A 20023-nucleotide genomic window follows, 5' to 3' on the forward strand; every position below is an offset into this window, starting at 1 on the left:
GTTTTTATCTTAACATAAAATCATTTCTGGGTAACAATTAAGCACATTACTGTTTTTGTGTGTTTTTTTACTAACAAAAATAGTTTCTCAGCAAAACGTAATTTCTCAAGTGAGATTTTTGCTAGGACTGTCGAAGTGGTCTGCGAGAGGGGCCTTATTGGACAAGCCTAATGGGAGGGACAATGTATGTAACATGAAAAATGGCAGTTATTAGAAGGACTATTTGAAAACACCACCTGAAATGTCAGCCTGATTTGGTGGGATGGATTTTGGGGCTTCCATGGTGACGTCACCATGAGGTAAATTAGTTAATAGACCAAAATAAAGAATGTCAAACCTCTCTGCCAATAACAGCTCATTTTTAGTGTTCCCCTTCCCACTCAGCTCTAACCTAACGTAGCAGGCGTAAAAGAAAAGCCTGAAACTAGATCCCCTACATCCTGGTCTTGACGAGAAGAAAAAAACTGTCGGGGGAGGTTCTCTTCTGCACTGTTCAACCAATCCAGTAAATGTGGAGGAGGAGTTAAGATGGAGTGTCACCTTGTTAACGTTCATAAGTGGAAGTCACGTCGCAGGCTCTCTTTCCATTTCCCATGAAAATCTGGTTGTTGGGGACTCGGCAGAGGCTACTCAGACTACTCCCTGACAGTCATAGCAAAATTCTTGCTTGAGAAATTGCTCTTTAATAAGAATACATTTGTTTGTTTTTGACCATTTTAATTACAAAGACCTGTAAGATATGAGGTTTTATGTTATTCAGACTCTTTGGCCTTTCACACTTAAGAAATATTTCCGCAAGGTGAAAAGACTATGTAGCATTGGGCTGCAGGTGTTAGGAGAAGTGAGGTTTCAGACTGAGCCTCTGCAGAGACTGTCACTCACAATGCCTGGAGTGACTAAACAGTGGATCTAAGCTCCTACTGGTGAAAGTAAAAAGGGCATCTCACTCTCTCATGGCTAGGGGGGAATACCAATAACCACTTGCCAAACCATCCGGTGGTTCATTGGTAGAGGTAGCTGGAAGAATAACACTTTGATCAACTGAACATAAACTTTCTTAATTGGAAGAGCATAACATTTTTAAGTGCTTAACAGATATTTTTCATATACGTTTTGTGAGTCTTCCTTTCAGAATGAGAGGCTGGAGTGTAACAATACTCTTTGTGTCATTGTGGTTGGACTCCTACATGGATGGAACAAGTCTATTGTTCTGCCCAAACAAAGACTCCCGTTGTTCAATGAGTTAGTTCTTGCCATGGTCTTACCATGTACTGTAGCAGTCATTAACATCAATGAACAGTGTTGTAAATTCTCCCAAAATAGCAATGTAATGACAACTGCCAATTTTACTCGTTTTTTACTTACATGAACATATCTTTAGTTGGAATATCTTACATTTTTTTACAAGTCAATACAAAGGTAAGGAGAGACAGTTGTGTGCAACAAGTCAGTTGTTGTCAACATTTTTTGCATGCAAACCTTAGGCATGTGGTCAGGGGGGATAGTAAGCACTGTTAGAGTGGATGTGGCCGTCTGGATCCTGTGGCCGTCTAATGCCTCCCTGTCAGCGTTCTGTGTCAAGGGCTCCATATCATTGTCAGAGGGGGGGGGGGGGGATAATCTGAGGTATCTAGCAGTGGATGCCCAGGAATTGAACATGATTGGGTGAAATCAAATGGTAAATCATCTAGTTTGACAGCATACTGGCATTTCACAACTAGAACTTCACAATTGTCAAGATGAGTCCATGTCTCACTTCATCTGTTGTCTAGATCCAGATTTACCCCTTAATTTATTTAATTCTTAATTGAACCTTTATTCAACCAGGCAAGTCAGTTAAGTACAAATTCTTATTTACAATAACGGCCTACCACGGGCCAATTGTGCACCACCCTATGGGACTCCCAATCACAGCCGGATGTGATGCAGCCTGGATTCGAACCAGGGATGCCTCGCCTTAGATCGCTGCGCCACTCGGGAGCCCTAATCCCAAAATGAATGGGAAAGAGGCACTGAAAAAAAAATGAAATTTGACAGTAGGTATCTTTTTGATTAATCTGGGGTTGAAGGATACTATTGCTGCATCTAAACAACAGATGGGGTGGGTCACGGCTTCAACTTGGCATTACACCACTTCTGAGCATGGAACACTTCTGACAAACTTTTGAATTGAACAATCCAGTTAAGGTCATTTGATAAGGGGCCAACAAGAGCATATAGATGCAGGATCTTAATTTGAGCCAGTTTGCTACAGCAGGAGAATAATCCTTCAGCAACTGGAAATGTGAATTACAGTGTTATGTGGATTATATCTAATGGATGTTGTAAGGGTTGATACATTTTTCATAAGTGAAAATCAAGTCTGAAATTTCAAACTGGAAATTACAAACTACAGAAGCCTTTTTAAACCTAAAATACACTACAACTTTTACACTTCCTGCATTGCAGGACAGTTATCCCGCAACAGGGTGATCAAATGAAGATCCTACATCTGTATGGGACACTATGCGATGACTCTGACAAGTTTCAAAGATTGCATCAGAAGCTCTTTCAAAAAATATGATTGGTCTGTCCTCCCTTCGCCTCCTTATCTCGACTGATTGGAAAAGACTTGACCAGGTGAAAACCAGACTAATGATGAGCTTCCACCAGCTGGATTTTCCCAGGTCAGTTTGTCAGACAGTGCTGATAAAGGAGAGGGGGGTGTAGAAAGGGCGTGTTTTTTTAGACCCCTGAAAAAGCATCTTGCTTACCGTCATGCTATTTTTCACCACTTGAAGTGCATGGCTTTTAAACGAGGTCTCCGGTTCTTGTTCAAAAAAATGACCAATTAAGGACAGTCTCCAGATCAGGCTGAGAAGAACCAAAGACATTAACAATAATGAAGACCATAACGCAGGGTTTCCCAAACTCGGTTCTTGGGACTCCAAGGGGTGCACGTTTAGTTTTTTTGCACTAGCACTACACATCTGATTTGAATAATCCACTAATCATCCATCTTTGAATCCGCTTGTAGTGTTAGGGCAAAAACCAAAATGTGCACCCTTTGGGGTGCCGAGGACCGAGTTTGGGAAACGCTGCCATAACCTATAGATGGAGAGAATGTTCTGAAAAAACAAGACATAATATTGGAGTCATTTTAAAAAGACAATACCCATCCTAGATTCTATTCTGCCTCACTTCAATTTTGCCAACACAATTATACCTTGAGCCATTGGAGTGGCAAACCCCACCCACCACTCCGTTGTCTTTAGAGACCACAGTCTCAATCCTTTTGGACAGGCTACAGTCCACACCGTGCGCCGGACCTGGCTGCTGGGCTTTGGGTTGCTAGCGTCCTTCCTCCTGGTCAACAAGCTGCCAGCTCATGAGAATGTCTGTCTCCGTGGTGACAGCAACAGCGCTTTCCTGCTGGGCCCGGCAGGCATCGAGGCACGGGATGGCCTTGTCCCTCATGACTTTCATCTTGATGCAGCTCCCAGTATTCCTCAGGGCGGTGACAGCTTCGTGGTGGCTGACCACTTGCATGTCCAGGCCGTTGACCTGGATGGACAAGTGACACATAATACAGTTAGACACCAGCAAAAGTAGAAGCAGGGGTCGGGGTGGGAAATAAACGCAATCGCCTCAAAGTATTTATTCACTGAAAAAAAACAGGTGTATTTGTAGGCCCGCAATAGATTATTCAGAGCCACATTTGGTCTAAGAGTTTGAGATTTCATTTTCAGTGCAGTGCAAATGATGAAAGGACAACTCTTTGACCAATATCATATTGATATTTACCATAGATATAGATATTTTTTAATACTTGTTTTTAAGAGAGAAATATTTGTTTCTACTAACCAGCATAACTCCTTTGTAGCTGTAACCTCTGCAGACCACAGTTTATACATTTGTGTCTGTCTAATGCCGCTCCCCTCTGGCCAGGAGGTGAATTGCAATGGGCCTGGTATAGGGGGAATGTACACTGTTGATTTATAAACAGGCTGAAACTACAGGGCCTACAACATGGGAGGATATTTGGGTTCAACCTCCAGCAATGTGGACCCCCGCCTTTTCCGATGGCGCTCCTCTCGACACATTGGAAATAAAGATGCTTTGAAAAGGGAATACACTATAGTAAAAGTGGGCTACAATAACTGGAAGGTAATGGCGAACCAAGGGAATTGTTTTAATCAGCTGTGGTTTCTCTTCACAGCCAATACTCTGATCTGAAATATGTCAGCTGAGCACTAACACTGAACTGAAATATCAACTGCCTAGGTAAATATTTAGCTATATTACTGCTGGCAACATTCCTGCCATTTATAAATGCCACTCCACAGATATGATTATTATTAGCTACCCTTATCATGCAAGAGGTGTGGTGCTCCGATTGGGTTTGCAACAGTGCTGCATCAAGTCTAACAGCTCTGCTGCTCCTGAGACGAGGCTCACCTGGTCATGCTCCTTGTAAGGCAAAAAGCCCACCCCTCCTGCAATGCTGATTCCTAGCCCCTTTGGGGGCAGTCTAGGAAGAGGGGAAAAACACACAGCGCAAATGAGCCTATTTCTCAGCAGAGCTACCTACAGAAAGAACTTGGCCTGCATACAGAAAGAAAAGTTAGAGTATATCTCTACCACAGAGCAGAATGCTTCTATTCTATGCGACTTCCATTGTAGCACTAATAGGAATTGACGTTGTTGACATGAATATACAGTGCATTTGGAAAGTATTCAGACCCCTTGACTTTTTCCACATTTTGTTACGTTAAAGCCATATTTGAAATGTTTTTTTGTAAATGTGATATTTCCGTTTTGTAAAATAAATTTGCTAAAATTTCTAAGAACGTGTTTTTGCTTTGTCATTATGGGGTGTTGTGAGAACTATTTAATACATTTTAGAATAAGGCTGTAATGTAACAAAATGTGGAAAAAGTCAAGGGGTCTGAATACTTTCCGAATGCACTGTATTATAAAGTGTGCAGATTTACTCTTAAGGGCACTTTGGAGGTGATCGATTCGTGTGAGGAGGTCCTGTCAGCAGCCCCAGCTTGGACCAGTTTCCTGGAGGTAGCGAGGCTTTCAGGGCTATGTGGGGCGACTGGACCCTGCATGCTGAGCTCTAAAGTTTCCTGTCCTCCCGGATGTCTCCTTTGTGGTGACAGAACCTACAGGGCATCCCCTCTCAGAGAGAGAGAGAGACTTTCAGCACCTTCAGTACACCGTTTTCTTTTTAAAATCTTGCCTTACTAAAGACAGAAAGAAAAATACTTCCTCATTTTCTTCCAAGAGGAGGTTTAGAGCTCAGCTGAATGAAGTTGAAACCCTTCTTGCTACAGCACATTCCATTAAAGGCTAAATCTGAGAAAGGAGGCTCCTCCTTTACTCCTTTGAAAATAATCTGGGGAAAGGACCTTGGTCTGACTATCAGTCATGAGTTATGGGCGGAGGTTTGCGACAGGGTATACTGCTCCTCTACCAATGTAAAAAATGAAAGAATCTAATTACACCCCAATGAGACTCCATAGAATGAAGAGACATTTCTCGTAACTGTAAAACATGTACCTCTGAAAGTGGAACCTATATGCATGTATTTTGGAGTTGTAGAGAGATTGCCGGATTTTGCAAATCTATACATACTGCTGCACAGAAAATACTAGATGTACAGTTTGATATGACCCTGCGTGTCTATCTTCTTAATGCCCAGCAGGACTTTGTTCTTGATCCTGGCAGAGAAAATGTTTTTATGACTATCACATATTTTGCTAAGATATGTATTATTTTATTGTGGGCTTCTAATACTTCTCCTACATTTAAAATGTGGATTGCCCAGATTGTTGACCTTCTTCCTCTTGAAAAGCTCACTTATGACCTCCGCAAGAGACAGCCCAGGTTTGATAGACTCTGGTCTCCACTGCTCAACTATATTTCAAATTGGACAGAGTGAATGGGGTGATTAGGGAAAAGAGCACATGTTGTGTAAGGTGGTGTAAAAATAAATTAGCTGAGACAACAAGCAAATAAGGCTGGAAAAAGCTACTAAGAACCTTGATAGTGCTGCTGCAAGGTTCTTTTTTTAACATTTATTTTAAATTATTTTTATTTTTAAGTCTGTCACAGTGAAAGTGGAATGTGCTTTGTTGGTTGATTGAAAAAGAAAGAAAAACCCCCAATACATGGGACATAGTAAAAGTGAGACATCAATGCTAAGTAAAGCAATACAGATAAGTTAAACAGAAGAGCAGGCTCACGTCTTCAAGCTGTTCCTCCATCTGCTTAGCATCCTTCTCTGGACTGGAGTCCCCTCACACTGTCGTAGACTGGGAACAGGTTGAGGCCCCCATGCAGGAGCTTCTTGGAGGCTGCCACCCAGCGCAGGCCAGAGATGGGCCAGTTGTGGCTACTGCTGCGACTGGAGGACGCGTTAGCCTGATCATTTCTACACCCCTGGAGTCAGAAAAGATCCCGCATAACTACCGACGTTATGATTACTCAAGTCTACAATGTTTGCCGATTGCAGTCCAATTGTGAATCGGAGCTGAATTTTCTGATTGATATTACACTTCATGATTAAATCGAGAAATTAATCTCCTTTTAAATTGTATCTCTTTTTTTGTCATCTCATTTTAAATCGACTAGTGCACAGTTCTAGACTAGGGAAGGCACCTTAACAAATGAAACATTTGTACATACCTGTCAGCAACAATTCGCTCTGAGAGCATGCTTACAAGCTGCGTTTTCTTATCTTATGCTTAAATTCATAAGCAGAAATGTGTGTGGGCCCAAAAATCTGTTTCATATTGTGCATACCAATTGCTCTTCAAAAATATATAAACCCACCAGTTATTGCACAATAAGAATACAAAGCCAGGGTGAATCTTGATGCACATTACCTTAACAACAATTTAACCCAGAAAAGTGAATTGTTAGATTATGTATTGTTAAGCAACAATAATTTACATTGGATTGTGATCTACATCAAATGTACCACTACAGCATTGTCCCTTATAATGCTCCAATCAAATATGTCTTTCTGGAGGATTAAAGTGGTTCATGGAACCTCAGTACCATGAACTCAGTATGTACGCACTAATGCCTGAAGAGGAATGTGATGTCATTTAGCAGTACAGTATATCGGTCTTGTTTTCAGAGATAATTAGTATGAGATCTTCTGAAATTATCTGCAGATGCTAAACCCATCTTATTACCAGACAGTATATCAGTATTCACTTTGGATGAATGCTAACTTTGTTTCCCACTCCCAATTAATTTATGCATTCTTGTTAAGTCCACCTGATAACTGCGTGCTCATGCAATTTAGTGCTAGTCACGACAACCCCAAGCCTTCACATATTTATCAGAAATTATTGTATTTAATTTCCGAGAGGTTTCAGAGGCAAAGCAACACATCCACCATTGCCAATGTTCTGCCCAAGGAGATAGAGGAGCAGTCTAAAGGACTGAATAAATTAGAAGTCTACTGGCACGGCAGGAAATGGTGAGGAGCACCGCCTTTCCAGGAATGAAGATATCAGAGAGAAAGTTCCTTTGGGAGATGTACACACTTCCTTTACAAAATGGATGAGAAGGAAAAGTAGTAAGCTACACAATTCCATTGGTTATCTACAAAGGACCAGACCACTTCAGAACCAGGGTGACATAATTTAAAACCATTCAAACAGTACCAGGGATGTACAGTCGTGGCCAGAAGTTTTGAGAATAACACAAATATTCATTTTCACAAAGTCTGCTGCCTCAGTTTGTATGATGTAACTTGCATATACTCCAGAATGTTATGAAGAGTGATCAGATGAAATGCAATTAATTGCAAAGTCCCTCTTTGCCATGCAAATGAACTGAATCCCCAAAAAACATTTCCACAGCATTTCAGCCCTGCCACAAAAGGACCAGCTGACATGTCAGTGATTCTCTCATTAACACAGGTGTGAGTGTTGACGAGGACAAGGCTGGAGATCACTCTGTCATGCTGATTGAGTTTGAATAACAGACTGGAATATTGAAAAGGAGGGTGGGCCTTGGAATCATTGTTCTTCCTCTGTCAACCATGGTTACCTGCAAGGAAACACGTGCCGTCATCATTGCTTTGCACAAAAAGGGCTTTACAGTCAAGGATATTGCTGCCAGTAAAATTGCATCTAAATCAATAATTTATGAGATCATCAAGAACTTCAAGGAGAGCGGTTCAATTGTTGTGAAGAAGGCTTCAGGGCGACCAAGAAGTCCAGCAAGCGCCAGGACAGTCTCCTAAAGTTGATTCACCTGCAGGATTGGGGCACCACCAGTCCAGAGCTTGCTCAGGAATGGCAGCAGGCAGGTGTGAGTGCATCTGCACGCACAGTGAGGTGAAGACTTTGAGGATGGCCTGGTGTCAAGAAGGGCAGCAAAGAAGCCACTTCTGCTGATAAGCCCATGGAATTCAAACTCAGAATGTAACATTGATTCAAGTGCATACCTATCTTCTCCATTCAAGACAGTGTTTTATACTACAGTGCATTTGGAAAGAATTCAGACCCAGTGACTTTTTCCACAATGTTACATTACAGCCTTATTCTACAATTGATTAAATTGTTTTTTCTCAATCTACACACAATACCTCATAATTACGAAGCAAAAAGTTTTAAATTGTGCACAGCTATTTTCAGGTCTCTCCAGAGATGTTTGAACGTATTCATGTCTGGGCTCCAGCTTGGCCACTCAAGGACATACAGAGACTTGTCCTGAAACCACTCCTGCGTTGTCATGGCTGTGTGCTTAGTCATTGCCCTGTTGGAAGGTTAACCTTTTCCCCAATCTGAGGTCCTGAGCGCTCTGGAACAGGTTTTCATCAAGGATCTCTCCCTACTTTGCTTTGTTCATTTTTCACTCGATCCTGACTAGTCTCCCAGTCCCTGCTGCTGAAAAACATCCCCACAACATGATGCTGCCACCACCATGCTTCACATAGGGATGGTGCCTGATTTCTACCAGACGTGACGCTTGGCATTCAGGCCAAGTAGTTCAATGTGAGACCAGAGAATAATGTTTCTCATGGTCGGAGTCCTTTAGGTGCCTTTTGGCGAACTCCAATCGGGCTGTCATGTGCCTTTTACTGAGGAATGGCTTCCGCCTGGCCACCCTATCATAAAGGCCTGATTGGTTGAGTGCTGCAGAGATGGTTGTCCTTCTGGAAGGTACTCCCCTCTCCACAGAGGAACTGTCAGAGAGCCCATCAGGTTCTTGGTCACCTCCCTGACCAAGGCCCTTATCCCCAGATTGCCCAGTTTGGCCGGGCGGCCAGCGCTAGGAGTCTTGGTGGTTCCAAACTTCTTCCACTTAAGAATGATGGAGGCCACTGTGGGGACCTTCAATGCTGCAAACATTTTTTGGTACCTTCCCCGGATCTGTGTCTAGACACAATCCTGTCTCGGAGCTCTATGGACAATTCCTTCAACTTCATGGCTTGGTTTTTGCGCTGACATGCACTGTCAACTGTGGGACCTTATATTGACAGGTGTGTGCCTTTCCAAAACATTTCCAATCAATTGAATTTACCACAAGTGGATGGAAACAGGATGCACCGGAGCTCAATTTCAAGTCTCATAGCAAAGGGTCTGAATATTTATGTAAATAAGGTTTCTGTTCTACATTTGCAAACATTTCTAAAAACCTGTTTTCGCAGTCATTGATGAGGGAAAAAAATAATTTAATACATTTTTGAATAAGGCTGTAACGTAACAAAATGTGGAAAAAGTCAAGGGCTCGGAATGCATTCCAAATGCATTGTATACACACACACACACACACACACACACACACACACACACACACACACACACACACACACACACACACACACACACACACACACATCATGCAATAAAAGTCTGGATAGACAGAACAGGAGAATAATGGGTGAGGGGAAAGTACTGATGTTATCAATGACCACCCTGATGAGTACTTATCAAATGGGCGATGACAAAACAAAGTAGGAGCGATTTCCTTTCAAGTGTAATCTAATCCAATTAACGGCATATACACATTTTATTGCATGGAGTTTATGATTTGACATGGTGAAAACTTAAAGGTCTAAAGGCTGAAACACTAAAGACCTAACGGACAACCAAATCTAAAAACGTGTTTAAGAAATAACGAACCATGTTTCGTTTTAAACCCCTTTAATTTTATCAGTGGGTAAAAGGCATCCAAATCTGTAGGCTCAGTGTCCGTGCCTATTTGAGATTGTGTTTATGTGCAGCTTGATAACTAAAGAAAATAATTTAAAAATAAAGATAAAACAAATGTATATGTTCCTCCTGGTAATACAACAAACAAAACTAAAATCATTGTTATCGTATACCATTTGAACAACAAATTGTTTTTATTAAGACACAAAAAAACTAAGTGTATGAGTTCATGCTTAAACTGCATTTTCCAAACGGTTCCACCATGGTCCTCATTTCCTTTTGCGTGGAATGAAATTGGCCATTGAAAGTCCAATGCACATGTGTTAAAAGACATTGAAAAATTCTGCAGTTTCCGATAAAGTATTTACATTTTAGTCATTGAGCAGATGCTCTTATCCAGAGTGACTTAGAGGACCAATTAGGGTTAAGCACCTTGCTCAAGGTCACCGATTTTTTTGTTTGTTCCTTAGTCGGCTCAGGGATTCAAATCAGCAACCCTTCGGTTACTGGCCCAACACTTAACCGCTACGCTACCTGCCGCCCAGTATCTACTTAAGAAAACATTTCAAAGCAGTGAAGCGCAATAAAAGAAAGACAGCCCTGTCACTTCCACTCAATCTGTTGTGGTTAAGGTACACGTTGCTCACTGCATTAGCCCTTAATTACAAAACATGTCTATATCAAAATTTGTTTAGGATTTGATTAAGAAGATAAACAATGGCATAGAAACGAGTTGAGGCCGTCTATTCACCCAAAGTCAATTACGATAAGACATTAGCAACTGCATTTTTGTTCATATTTTTACTTAAAAGGAAATAAAATACGTACAAAGTAATAACGTTAAGAACAATTCTGCCATAGATTAAGAAACTTGCTATACATTGTTTTAATTTACACCATCTGAGCTGCCAAAAAAGTATAAAATTATCAATATTCACAAAATGACTATACAGTAATCCTTAAATCAGTTGGTCAAGTATCCCGAAATTTTCAACAAAAAAATAATAATTCACCCAGTGTTCTAAAAAATAAAACAAATATAATATTTATGAAGATGTCAACCATATTTAACATACTAAAGACTTACAGTAGTGCAACTACCTATTGTCCATTTAAAAAGAAATGTAGAAATAAATCTTTAAAAAGCAACATTTTTCAAATGTCTTTGAAAAGGACCACACCTGTGCAGATTATTGCTATGTTAAAAAATATAGCACAACAGTTTGAAAAGAAGGCACATGGGCCCTGGTAGTCTGAGCCAGATACCATGGTGTGTATTGGAGATGAAGTAAGGTACTGGACAAAAGGATCACAGCAGAGACCCAGGGTTGAGCCGCAGAAGGGCTAGGTAGGGAGGCCGCAGGAGGGGTTTGTGGGATTAAAGAAGGTTCTGGTGGTGGTGCAGAAGAACATGGCGAGAGACACAGGAGATCAGAATGTTTCTGAGGTAGAAGTCACACAGACGTGGTGACTGTAGTGTTATTGACCTCGTTTTTGTTGGAATCCAGAGCTTTGGCAGCGTTCAGGTCGTTGCGGAGGTTCTCCACCGCTTTCTTCATAGTCTTTAACTCACCTGGGTGAGGAGTGGCTTGTCGCATCAGCCTTCCCTGTAGGAGGAGACAGAGGAACAGTGAAGAGAAACAGAAAGATGGCCAGATTCTACAACAGGTATCTCATTATGCCGTGCATTAGGAAAGTATTCAGACCCCTTGATTTTTCCCCCACATTTTGTTATGTTACAGCCTTATTCTAAAATGGATTACATAAAAATAAATCCTCAATCTACACACACACACACACACACACAATACCCCATAATGACAAAGTGAACACCGGTTTTTAGAAATGTTTGCAAATTTAATAAAAATTGCTATTGCCTTAATAGCAACATACAGTGCATTCTGAAAGTATTCAAACCCATCGAGTAAGTGGAACAAACCTTTAATTCATGGCCACTTGCGCAACTGGGCCAGGGGAGCTTTAATTAGGTCAGGTAGAAATGTCCGACAGATCTCAACTCCATAAAAAGGAAGAAATCGCCATCGCTAGATATCGCCGCTTTCGCTTCCTTAACTTCATCTAATCCAGAAGTTCTATGCGTACATGAATCCACGTAAATCCAACGAATCTGTTACCTTTCATCTGAACTATCTGTTGCGATCGGGAGAGTGGGCCATCAGTTATTGTTTATAGTTATGCGCGCGGCTTGGAGCGCACGCTTCAAACCTATTGCGTAACATGAATGGTCAATGATCACGACCCTACGGATCATCACGGGCCAATTATGCCATCGATATATGGTTTCATATGTAATGAAATTACATGTACACATAAAGACACTTGAAAGGGTGAAATATGAAACGTCATTGTTTGCTGAACTGATAGATTCTGATAAACTAATGGGGATTATAGATTAATAAACAGTGATCGGTTATTCATTCTTCTCATGATTAAGATAAATAGTTAAAATCCTAAATGACTCTAGGATGATTCCTATTGACTTAATGAACTGGATTGCTGAATTCCCTAATTATGTTAATAATGAATGATTGTTATGTGTGATTATGGATTTGATTGGATACCTGTTATTCTGTTTCCTTTGTTATGTAGCACAGACTACTCAGTAAATATACCACTTTATGGTTAAATGAATTCCTGCCTCAGGCTCATCCATTCCTCTGTCACCTGACCACCTGTTCACATTTACTGTCAGTCATCCTACCTGTCCAGCTACCCACACAGATTCCACTAATCTTTCGAGACAAATGACGACTGAACCAAAGACCGGTGAAAAGGAAATGGAGGAGGAGAAGGAAGAATAGTCTCCACTGGAAGGAGAGAGGAGGAAAGAACAGCTGAGGGAAAGGTCTTGGTACAAAGATCTAGGAGCTAAGCCTAAAGCAACAAAGGCTTCATCCTCAACCACCAGCAGCACCAGAAGAACCAGGCAAGCAACTTGGTTATCTTAAGGATTATGTGGTTGAGTTTCCCACACCAAAGGGCAAACCCACCAGAGCTCAAAGTGGGGCTGGATCAACTGTACGTTTCAGCCATCAACCATCCCCTCCTTGCCAAGGACCGGAAACTGCTTTGGGACGGAAAAGTGGTCTACAGGAAGAACGACAGGCTGATGAACGATGTCACCTATTGGATGTGCAGGCCCGTAGAGCTCTACAGGAACGTCCAGCTGTAGGAAGAGTCTTGGTGATTCCAAACTTATTCCATTTAAGGATGAGGACACTGATCATGAGGATCTTCAATGCTGAAGAAATGTTTTGCTACCCTTCCCTAGATCTGTGCTTCGACACAATCCTGTATTTGAGCTCTACGGACAATTCCTTCATGGCTTGGTTTTTTCTCTGACATGCACTGTCAACTGTGGGACCTTATATAGATAGGTGTGTTTCTTCCCAAATCATGTCCAATCAATTGAATTTACCACAGGTGGACTCTAATCAAGTTGTAGAAACATCTGAAGGATGATCAATGGAAACAAGTTGCACCTGAGCTCAATTTCGAATCTCATAGCAAAGGGTCTGAATGGTTTTGATTTAAATACATTTGCAAACATTTCTGAAAACCTGTTTCTTTGTCATGATGGGGTAATGTGTGTAGATTTGAGGATTTGTATTTATTTATTCAATTTTAGAATAAGGCTGTAACGTAACAAAATGTGGAATAAGTCTAGCAGTCAGTACTTTCCGAAGGCACTGTATATAATGTTATTTTTTGCCATCAATTTTTAGGGGCATGGACTCTACAAGGTGTCTAAAGCGTTCCACAGGGATGCTGCCCATGTTGACTATTGCCTCCCAAAGTTGTGTCAAGTTGGCTGGATGTCCTTTGGATGGCAAGCCCATTCTTGATACACACGGGAAATTGTTGAGCGTGAAAAACCCAGGAGTATTGCAGTTCTTGACACAAACCAGCGCGCCTGGCACCTACTACCGTACCCCGTTCAAAGCCCCTTAAATATTTTGTCTTGACCTTTCACCCTCTGAATAGCACACATACACAATCAAAAGTCTCAAATCGTTATTTAACCCGTCTCCTCCCCTTCAGCTACACTGATTTTAAGTGGATTTAACAAGTGACATCAATAAGGAATAATAACTTTTATTTGGAGTCACCAGGTCAGGCTGTCTTGGAAAGAGCAGCTGTTCTTAATGTTTTGTAGACTCAGTGTACACTTGGACATAATTCAAAAGATCTAAAAGATGAAACGTAGTTTTCAACCAGTTAAGGGACTCAATGACTATAGCTTTATATTAGTTGAACATTAATTCAAGCGGCATCTCTTTCTTTGTTTAGTGATTGGCGCCCCGCCAGTTTTGACATTTCAAACGACCCGTGAGTGGTGACAGTTTTGAATTTTCAAACGACCCTTGTGACAGTTATGACGTTTCAAACGACCTCTGTCTTTTCTACCCCATCGCCTCCTGTCATTCCCCTTCACACGCTCCTCTCCACACACACACACTTCTCGTCCTTCCTCTCACCTTTTCATCATCCTCATCATCGTCATCATCCAGGAAGTGGATGGCACTGATCCTCTTCATGGCCTTGTCGCCCCAGGTGTCATCCACCATGTCATTCACCAGGCTCTCCAGAGCACCACAGCGAGCAAGGTTGTCTGAGCCTAAAACAGGATACATTAGATATGTTGTGAAAGGAAATTCATAATTTACATCTTAAGCAATCATTTGCTTTTCAAAATTATGCTTAATTACATGCATGAAAGGCCTGTGAAAACTACCACATACGGACAATGGTAGCCTTAATTCAACAGATTCGAATGTATACGTTTAGTATGACGTGTTCTCATTCTGCAACACCCCCCCCCCAGATTGGTTCTCTCAATCATGTCAGTGAAGAGGAGCTGTCCCATGACACAGTGCTGAGAGTTTGTGCAGCTTGTGACACAATGCTCATAAATGAGAGCTTGGAACCGGGTAGATCAGTTTCAAATCCCAGTTTAGTCACAAGCTGAAAGCTAAACACACACCACCACCACCCCCCCCCAACTCAAGCTCACAGACTTGACCTTCAAAGTCTTAGATCCTCATCTGTTGAACAAAGGGTTACAGAAATGAACATAAACACTTACTCCTCTCATTCCGAGAGAAATCAGGGATTACTAAAGGAGGATGGTCATAACAAGGAGCACACGCTGTAATCATTCAATGAATCAAATCAGACACATGACATATGGGTTCTGTAACCAGGTTGTGGAGTTTGAGATTTTATTTTTTATCCAATCAACAATTGGATCAGGCCTAGATTATTCCAGGACTCAGCTGAGTGAGCGAGCAAGTGTCTCCTTGCTTCACCTCACCCAGCAGGCTTTTAATGGCTGCAGGCCAGTCAGGAGTTAAGCCTCTTTAGCTATCCAATCCACTGGAGTAAAAAAAAAAAAAACACACAAAAAACAGCAAAGGAGCAGGCCTGGCCCTCGGGTGGGGTTGGGAGGGGGTTAGAGCATTTGCCCAGATCCAGAACAGTTACAGGTAGAGCTCAGTTACAGAGACTCTGGGTTGGCGCCCAGGCTGTGTCGCAGCCGGCCACGACGGGAGGTCCGTGGGGTGACGCACAATTTGCCTAGCGTCGTCTGGGTTAGGGAGGGTTTTGCCGGTAGGGATATCCTTGTCTCATCGCGCACCAGCGACTCCTGTGGCAGGCCGGGCGCAGTGCGCGCCAACCAAGGTATCCAGGTGCATGGTGTTTCCTCCGACATATTGGTGCGGCTGCCTTACGGGTTGGAGGCGCGCTGTGTTAAGAAGCAGTGAGGATTGGTTGGGTTGTGTTTCTGAGGACACATGGCTTTCGACCTTCGTCTCTCCCGAGACCGTACGGGAGTTGTAGCGATGAGACAAGATAGTAACTACTAACAATTGGATACCACGAAATTTGGGAGAAAAAGCGCCACCAGAACCTACTTTAATCCCCAAAAAGTATAACTTAATAATTAAATTGGATGTAATAAATGTATCACAAGTCACTTTAAACAATGACACTAATATTTATATACCCTACATTACTCATCTCACATGTATATACTGTATTCTATACCATCTACTGCATCTTGCCTATACCGCACGGCCATCGCTCATCCAGATATTTATATGTACATATTCATTCCTTTACATTTGTGTGTTTAAGGTAGTCATTGTGAAATTGTTAGATTACTTGTTAGATATTACTGCACGGTAGGAACTAGAAGCACAAGCATATCGCTACTCTCACATCAACATCTGCTAACCATGTGTATGTGCAAACATGTGTATGTGCATTGGATTTGATTTTTGACTTCTGGGTTAAGCGGGAGGGTGTTAAGAAACGCGGTTTGGCAGGTCATGTTTCAGAAGACGCATGCCTCTACCTTCGCTGCAGCTCCCCAGCTGGCTCAGGAAGCAATAAAAGATCGAAATCGGGAAGAAAAAAGAAGGGTAAAATAGATAACTCATATATACACATATAATGTGTGTGTGTGTGTGTGTGTGTGTGTGTGTGTGTGTGTGTGTGTGTGTGTGTGTGTGTGTGTGTGTGTGTGTGTGTGTGTGTGTGTGTGTGTGTGTGTGTGTGTGTGTGTGTGTGTGTGTGTGTGTGTGTGTGTGTGTGTGTGTGTGTGTACATACACAGTTAAAGTCTGAAGTTTACATAAACCTTTAAATGTTAAACTCGGTTTATCACAATCCCTGACATTTAATCCTAGGAAAAATTCCGTCAAGTTAGTTAGGAGCACCACTATTTAAAAAATGTGAAATATCAGAATAATAGTAGAGAGAATGATTTATTTATTTCATCCCATTCCCAGTGGGTCAGAAGTTTACATGCACTCAATTAGTATTTGGTAGCATTGCCTTTAAATTGTTTAACTTGGGTCAAATATGTTGGGTAGCCTTCCACAAGCTTCCCACAATAAGTTGGGTGAATTTTGGCCCATTCCTCCTGACAGAGCTGGTGTAACTGAGTCAGGTTTGTTGGCATCCTTGCTCGCACACACTTTTTCAATTCTGACCAAATGTTCTATGCGATTGAGGTGATGGCCACTCCAATACCTTGACTTTGTTGTCCTTAAGCCATTTTGACACAACTTCGGCTGTATTCTTGGGGGTCATTGTCCATTTGGAAGAACCCATTTGCGACCAAGCTTTAACTTCCTGACTGATGTCTTGAGATGTTGATTCAATATATCCATATAATTTTCTTCCCTCATGATGCCATCTATTTTGTGAAGTGCACCAGTCCCTCCTGCAGCAAAGCACCCCCCACAACATGATGCTGCCACCCCCCATTCTTCACGGTTGGGATGGTGTTCTTCGGCTTGCAAGCCTCCCTCTTTCGCTCCAAACATAATGGACATTATGGCCAAACAGTTCTATTTTTCTTTCATCAGACCAGAGGACATTTCTCCAAGAAGTATGTTATTTGTCCCCATGTGCAGTTGCAACCCGAAGTACTGGCTTTTTTAATGCCGGTTTTGGAGCCGTGGCTTCTTCCTTGCCGAGCGGCCTTTCAGGTTATGTTGATATAGGAATCATTTTACTGTGGCTATAGATACTTTTGTACCTGTTTCCTCCAGCATCATCAACAGGTCCTTTGCTGTTGTTCTGGGATTGATTTGCACTTTCCGCACCACAGTGGTGTTTATACTTGCGTACTATTGTTTGTACAGATGGTGGTACCTTCAGGCGTTTGGAAATTGCTCCCAAGGATGAAGCAGACTTGGTCTACAATTTCTTTGCTGATTTCTTTTGATTTTCCCATGATGTCAAGCAAAGAGGCACTGAGTTTGAAGGTAGGCCTTGAAATACATCCACAGGTACCATTTTCTGGAATTTTCCAAGCGGTGGCACAGTCAACTTAGTTTATGTAAACTTCTGATCCACTGGAATTGTGACAGTGAATTATAAGTGAAATAATCCGTCTAAACAATTGTTGGAAAAATGACTTGTGTCATGCACAAAGTAGATGTCAAAACCGATTTGCCAAAACTATAATTTGTTAACAAGAAACTTGGAGTGGTTGAAAAACAAGTTAATGACTCCAACCGTGTGTATATATATATTTTTAAATTAAGACAAATTATATAAAGTTGACAGCTATATGATCTGGTCATTATTCAGCTAACAAGCCAAAAACGAACTAAAACATTGTTTAGAATGTTGCTTTTAGTTGTCTGGTTTTCTGTATTGACTTACTAAATAAATTTTTAAAACAGGTGCATTTAAATGGTGTTCAAATACACTAGTTACACTATTTTGCTGATATGCAGCCTGTAGTTTGTGTTGATTCTTTTTCATAACTACAAGTTTGTTGGACGACAATAGAATGTTAATGTCGTCGGTGCAACTGTCATAGTGTAAACCAGCCTTTAGTCTTGAGATCTTTGGTTGTTTTTAGTACATGGCCTCACATGCGACTCCTTAAAGAGATGGGGGGGCTAAGGCTTAAGAGGGTATGAACAATGTTGAATGGGTATAGACAAAGCAGAACTTGCCAGTCGGTTTACCAAAACATTCGAGGGCCATTTTCTCAAGTGAGGTTACAAGTATATCAACTTACAAAGCAGAATTACTTCCCCATTGTTCCTCAACTGTAGTGTATGATACCATTTGAACGCCGAGTCTCTACTTTTATTCAATGCAACAAACATCTTTTAAAAAACAATACAATTTTGCTACATAAGACCGAATCGAGCCGCTCGGTTTTTATTATGCTTTGCTGTTCGTAAAGCTAGCGTAGCTAACAAATTGTCAGCCAACATAACTTATAACGTAACTTATTTGAAAAGTCATTACTTTATTACATTGCAGAACATAGCTAAAGCTAAGAATTTGTATCCTCTCTCAGACTTCAGATGTATATTTTTTAGCCGTTTTCTTCAAATCTAAAGAATTGCCTTTTGGGGCCTAAAAAGCAAGGAAACAGTGGCCACTGCTCGTATACTTTATATTTTGTTGACTGTAGTACGACATCCAGAAACTTTTGGCATTCTAACCATAGCCATACTTCATGTGAGGTAAATTGAGTATGAATACTCATACTAACCATAAATGAACAAAACTAGGCTACTGTGGATACTAACCATACATGAACAAAACTAGGCTACTGTGGATAGCTAGCTAAATGGTGGTATACAAGCTCAGGTTAATCAATAAATGCAAACCGATATTTTGATTAGTTAGGTAGCTAGCTAATGTTTGCTTGCTTATCCGAAGTCCAGCAGCTAACGTTAGCCTTATTAGCTAGCTAACACCAGTCAGCTGAAAGCTAGCGAACAGGCGAAGAAAGGTACTAAGGTAGATGGTTATGGAAGTTTTTTTACACACATTACTTCAACCATAAGCTAGCTAGCTAGCTAGCTCTCTGTGTGTGGAGTAAAGGTGGTCTAGAGGTTGTTTTTTTCTCCTCTGGTTGCACATGTGACATGCTGGTAGAAATTAGGTAAAACAGATTTAAGATTGACTGCATTAAAGTCACCGGCCACTAGGAGCGCCACTTCTGGATGAGCATTTTCTTGTTTGCTTTACGACCTTATCCAGCTCATTGAGTGCTGTCTTTAGTGCCAGCATCGGTTTGTTGTGTTAAATAGACAGCTACGAATATAAACTCAGCAAAAATACAAACATCCCTTTTTCAGGACCCGGTCTTTCAAAGATAATTCATAAAATCCAAATAACTTGACAAATCTTCATTGTAAAGGGTTTAAACACTTCCCATGCTTGTTCAATGAACCGTAAACAATTAATGAACATGCACCTGTGGAACGGTCGTTAAGACCTAACAGCTTACAGACGGTAGGCAATTAAGGTCATAGTTGTGAAAACTTAGGACACTAAAAAGGCCTTTCTGCT

General features: G+C 41.3%; 1 protein-coding gene across 1 annotated transcript in view; it reads right to left on the reverse strand.

Annotated features, from left to right (window-relative positions):
• Nucleotides 1-10140: 10140 nt before the first annotated feature.
• Nucleotides 10141-20023, reverse strand: part of LOC124040352 (leucine-rich repeat-containing protein 1-like) — a 39870-nt gene continuing 29987 nt past the window's right edge. The window contains exons 13-14 of the mRNA XM_046357475.1: nt 14666-14805; nt 10141-11773 (exon numbers count right to left, since the gene is read on the reverse strand). Coding sequence (XP_046213431.1) covers nt 11621-11773; nt 14666-14805 — 293 coding nt within the window. The 3' untranslated portion in view covers nt 10141-11620. The remainder of the gene's footprint in view (nt 11774-14665; nt 14806-20023) is intronic.

This window comes from Oncorhynchus gorbuscha, linkage group LG07, assembly GCF_021184085.1.
Source record: "Oncorhynchus gorbuscha isolate QuinsamMale2020 ecotype Even-year linkage group LG07, OgorEven_v1.0, whole genome shotgun sequence".
In the NCBI taxonomy this organism is placed as follows: Eukaryota; Metazoa; Chordata; class Actinopteri; order Salmoniformes; family Salmonidae; genus Oncorhynchus; species Oncorhynchus gorbuscha.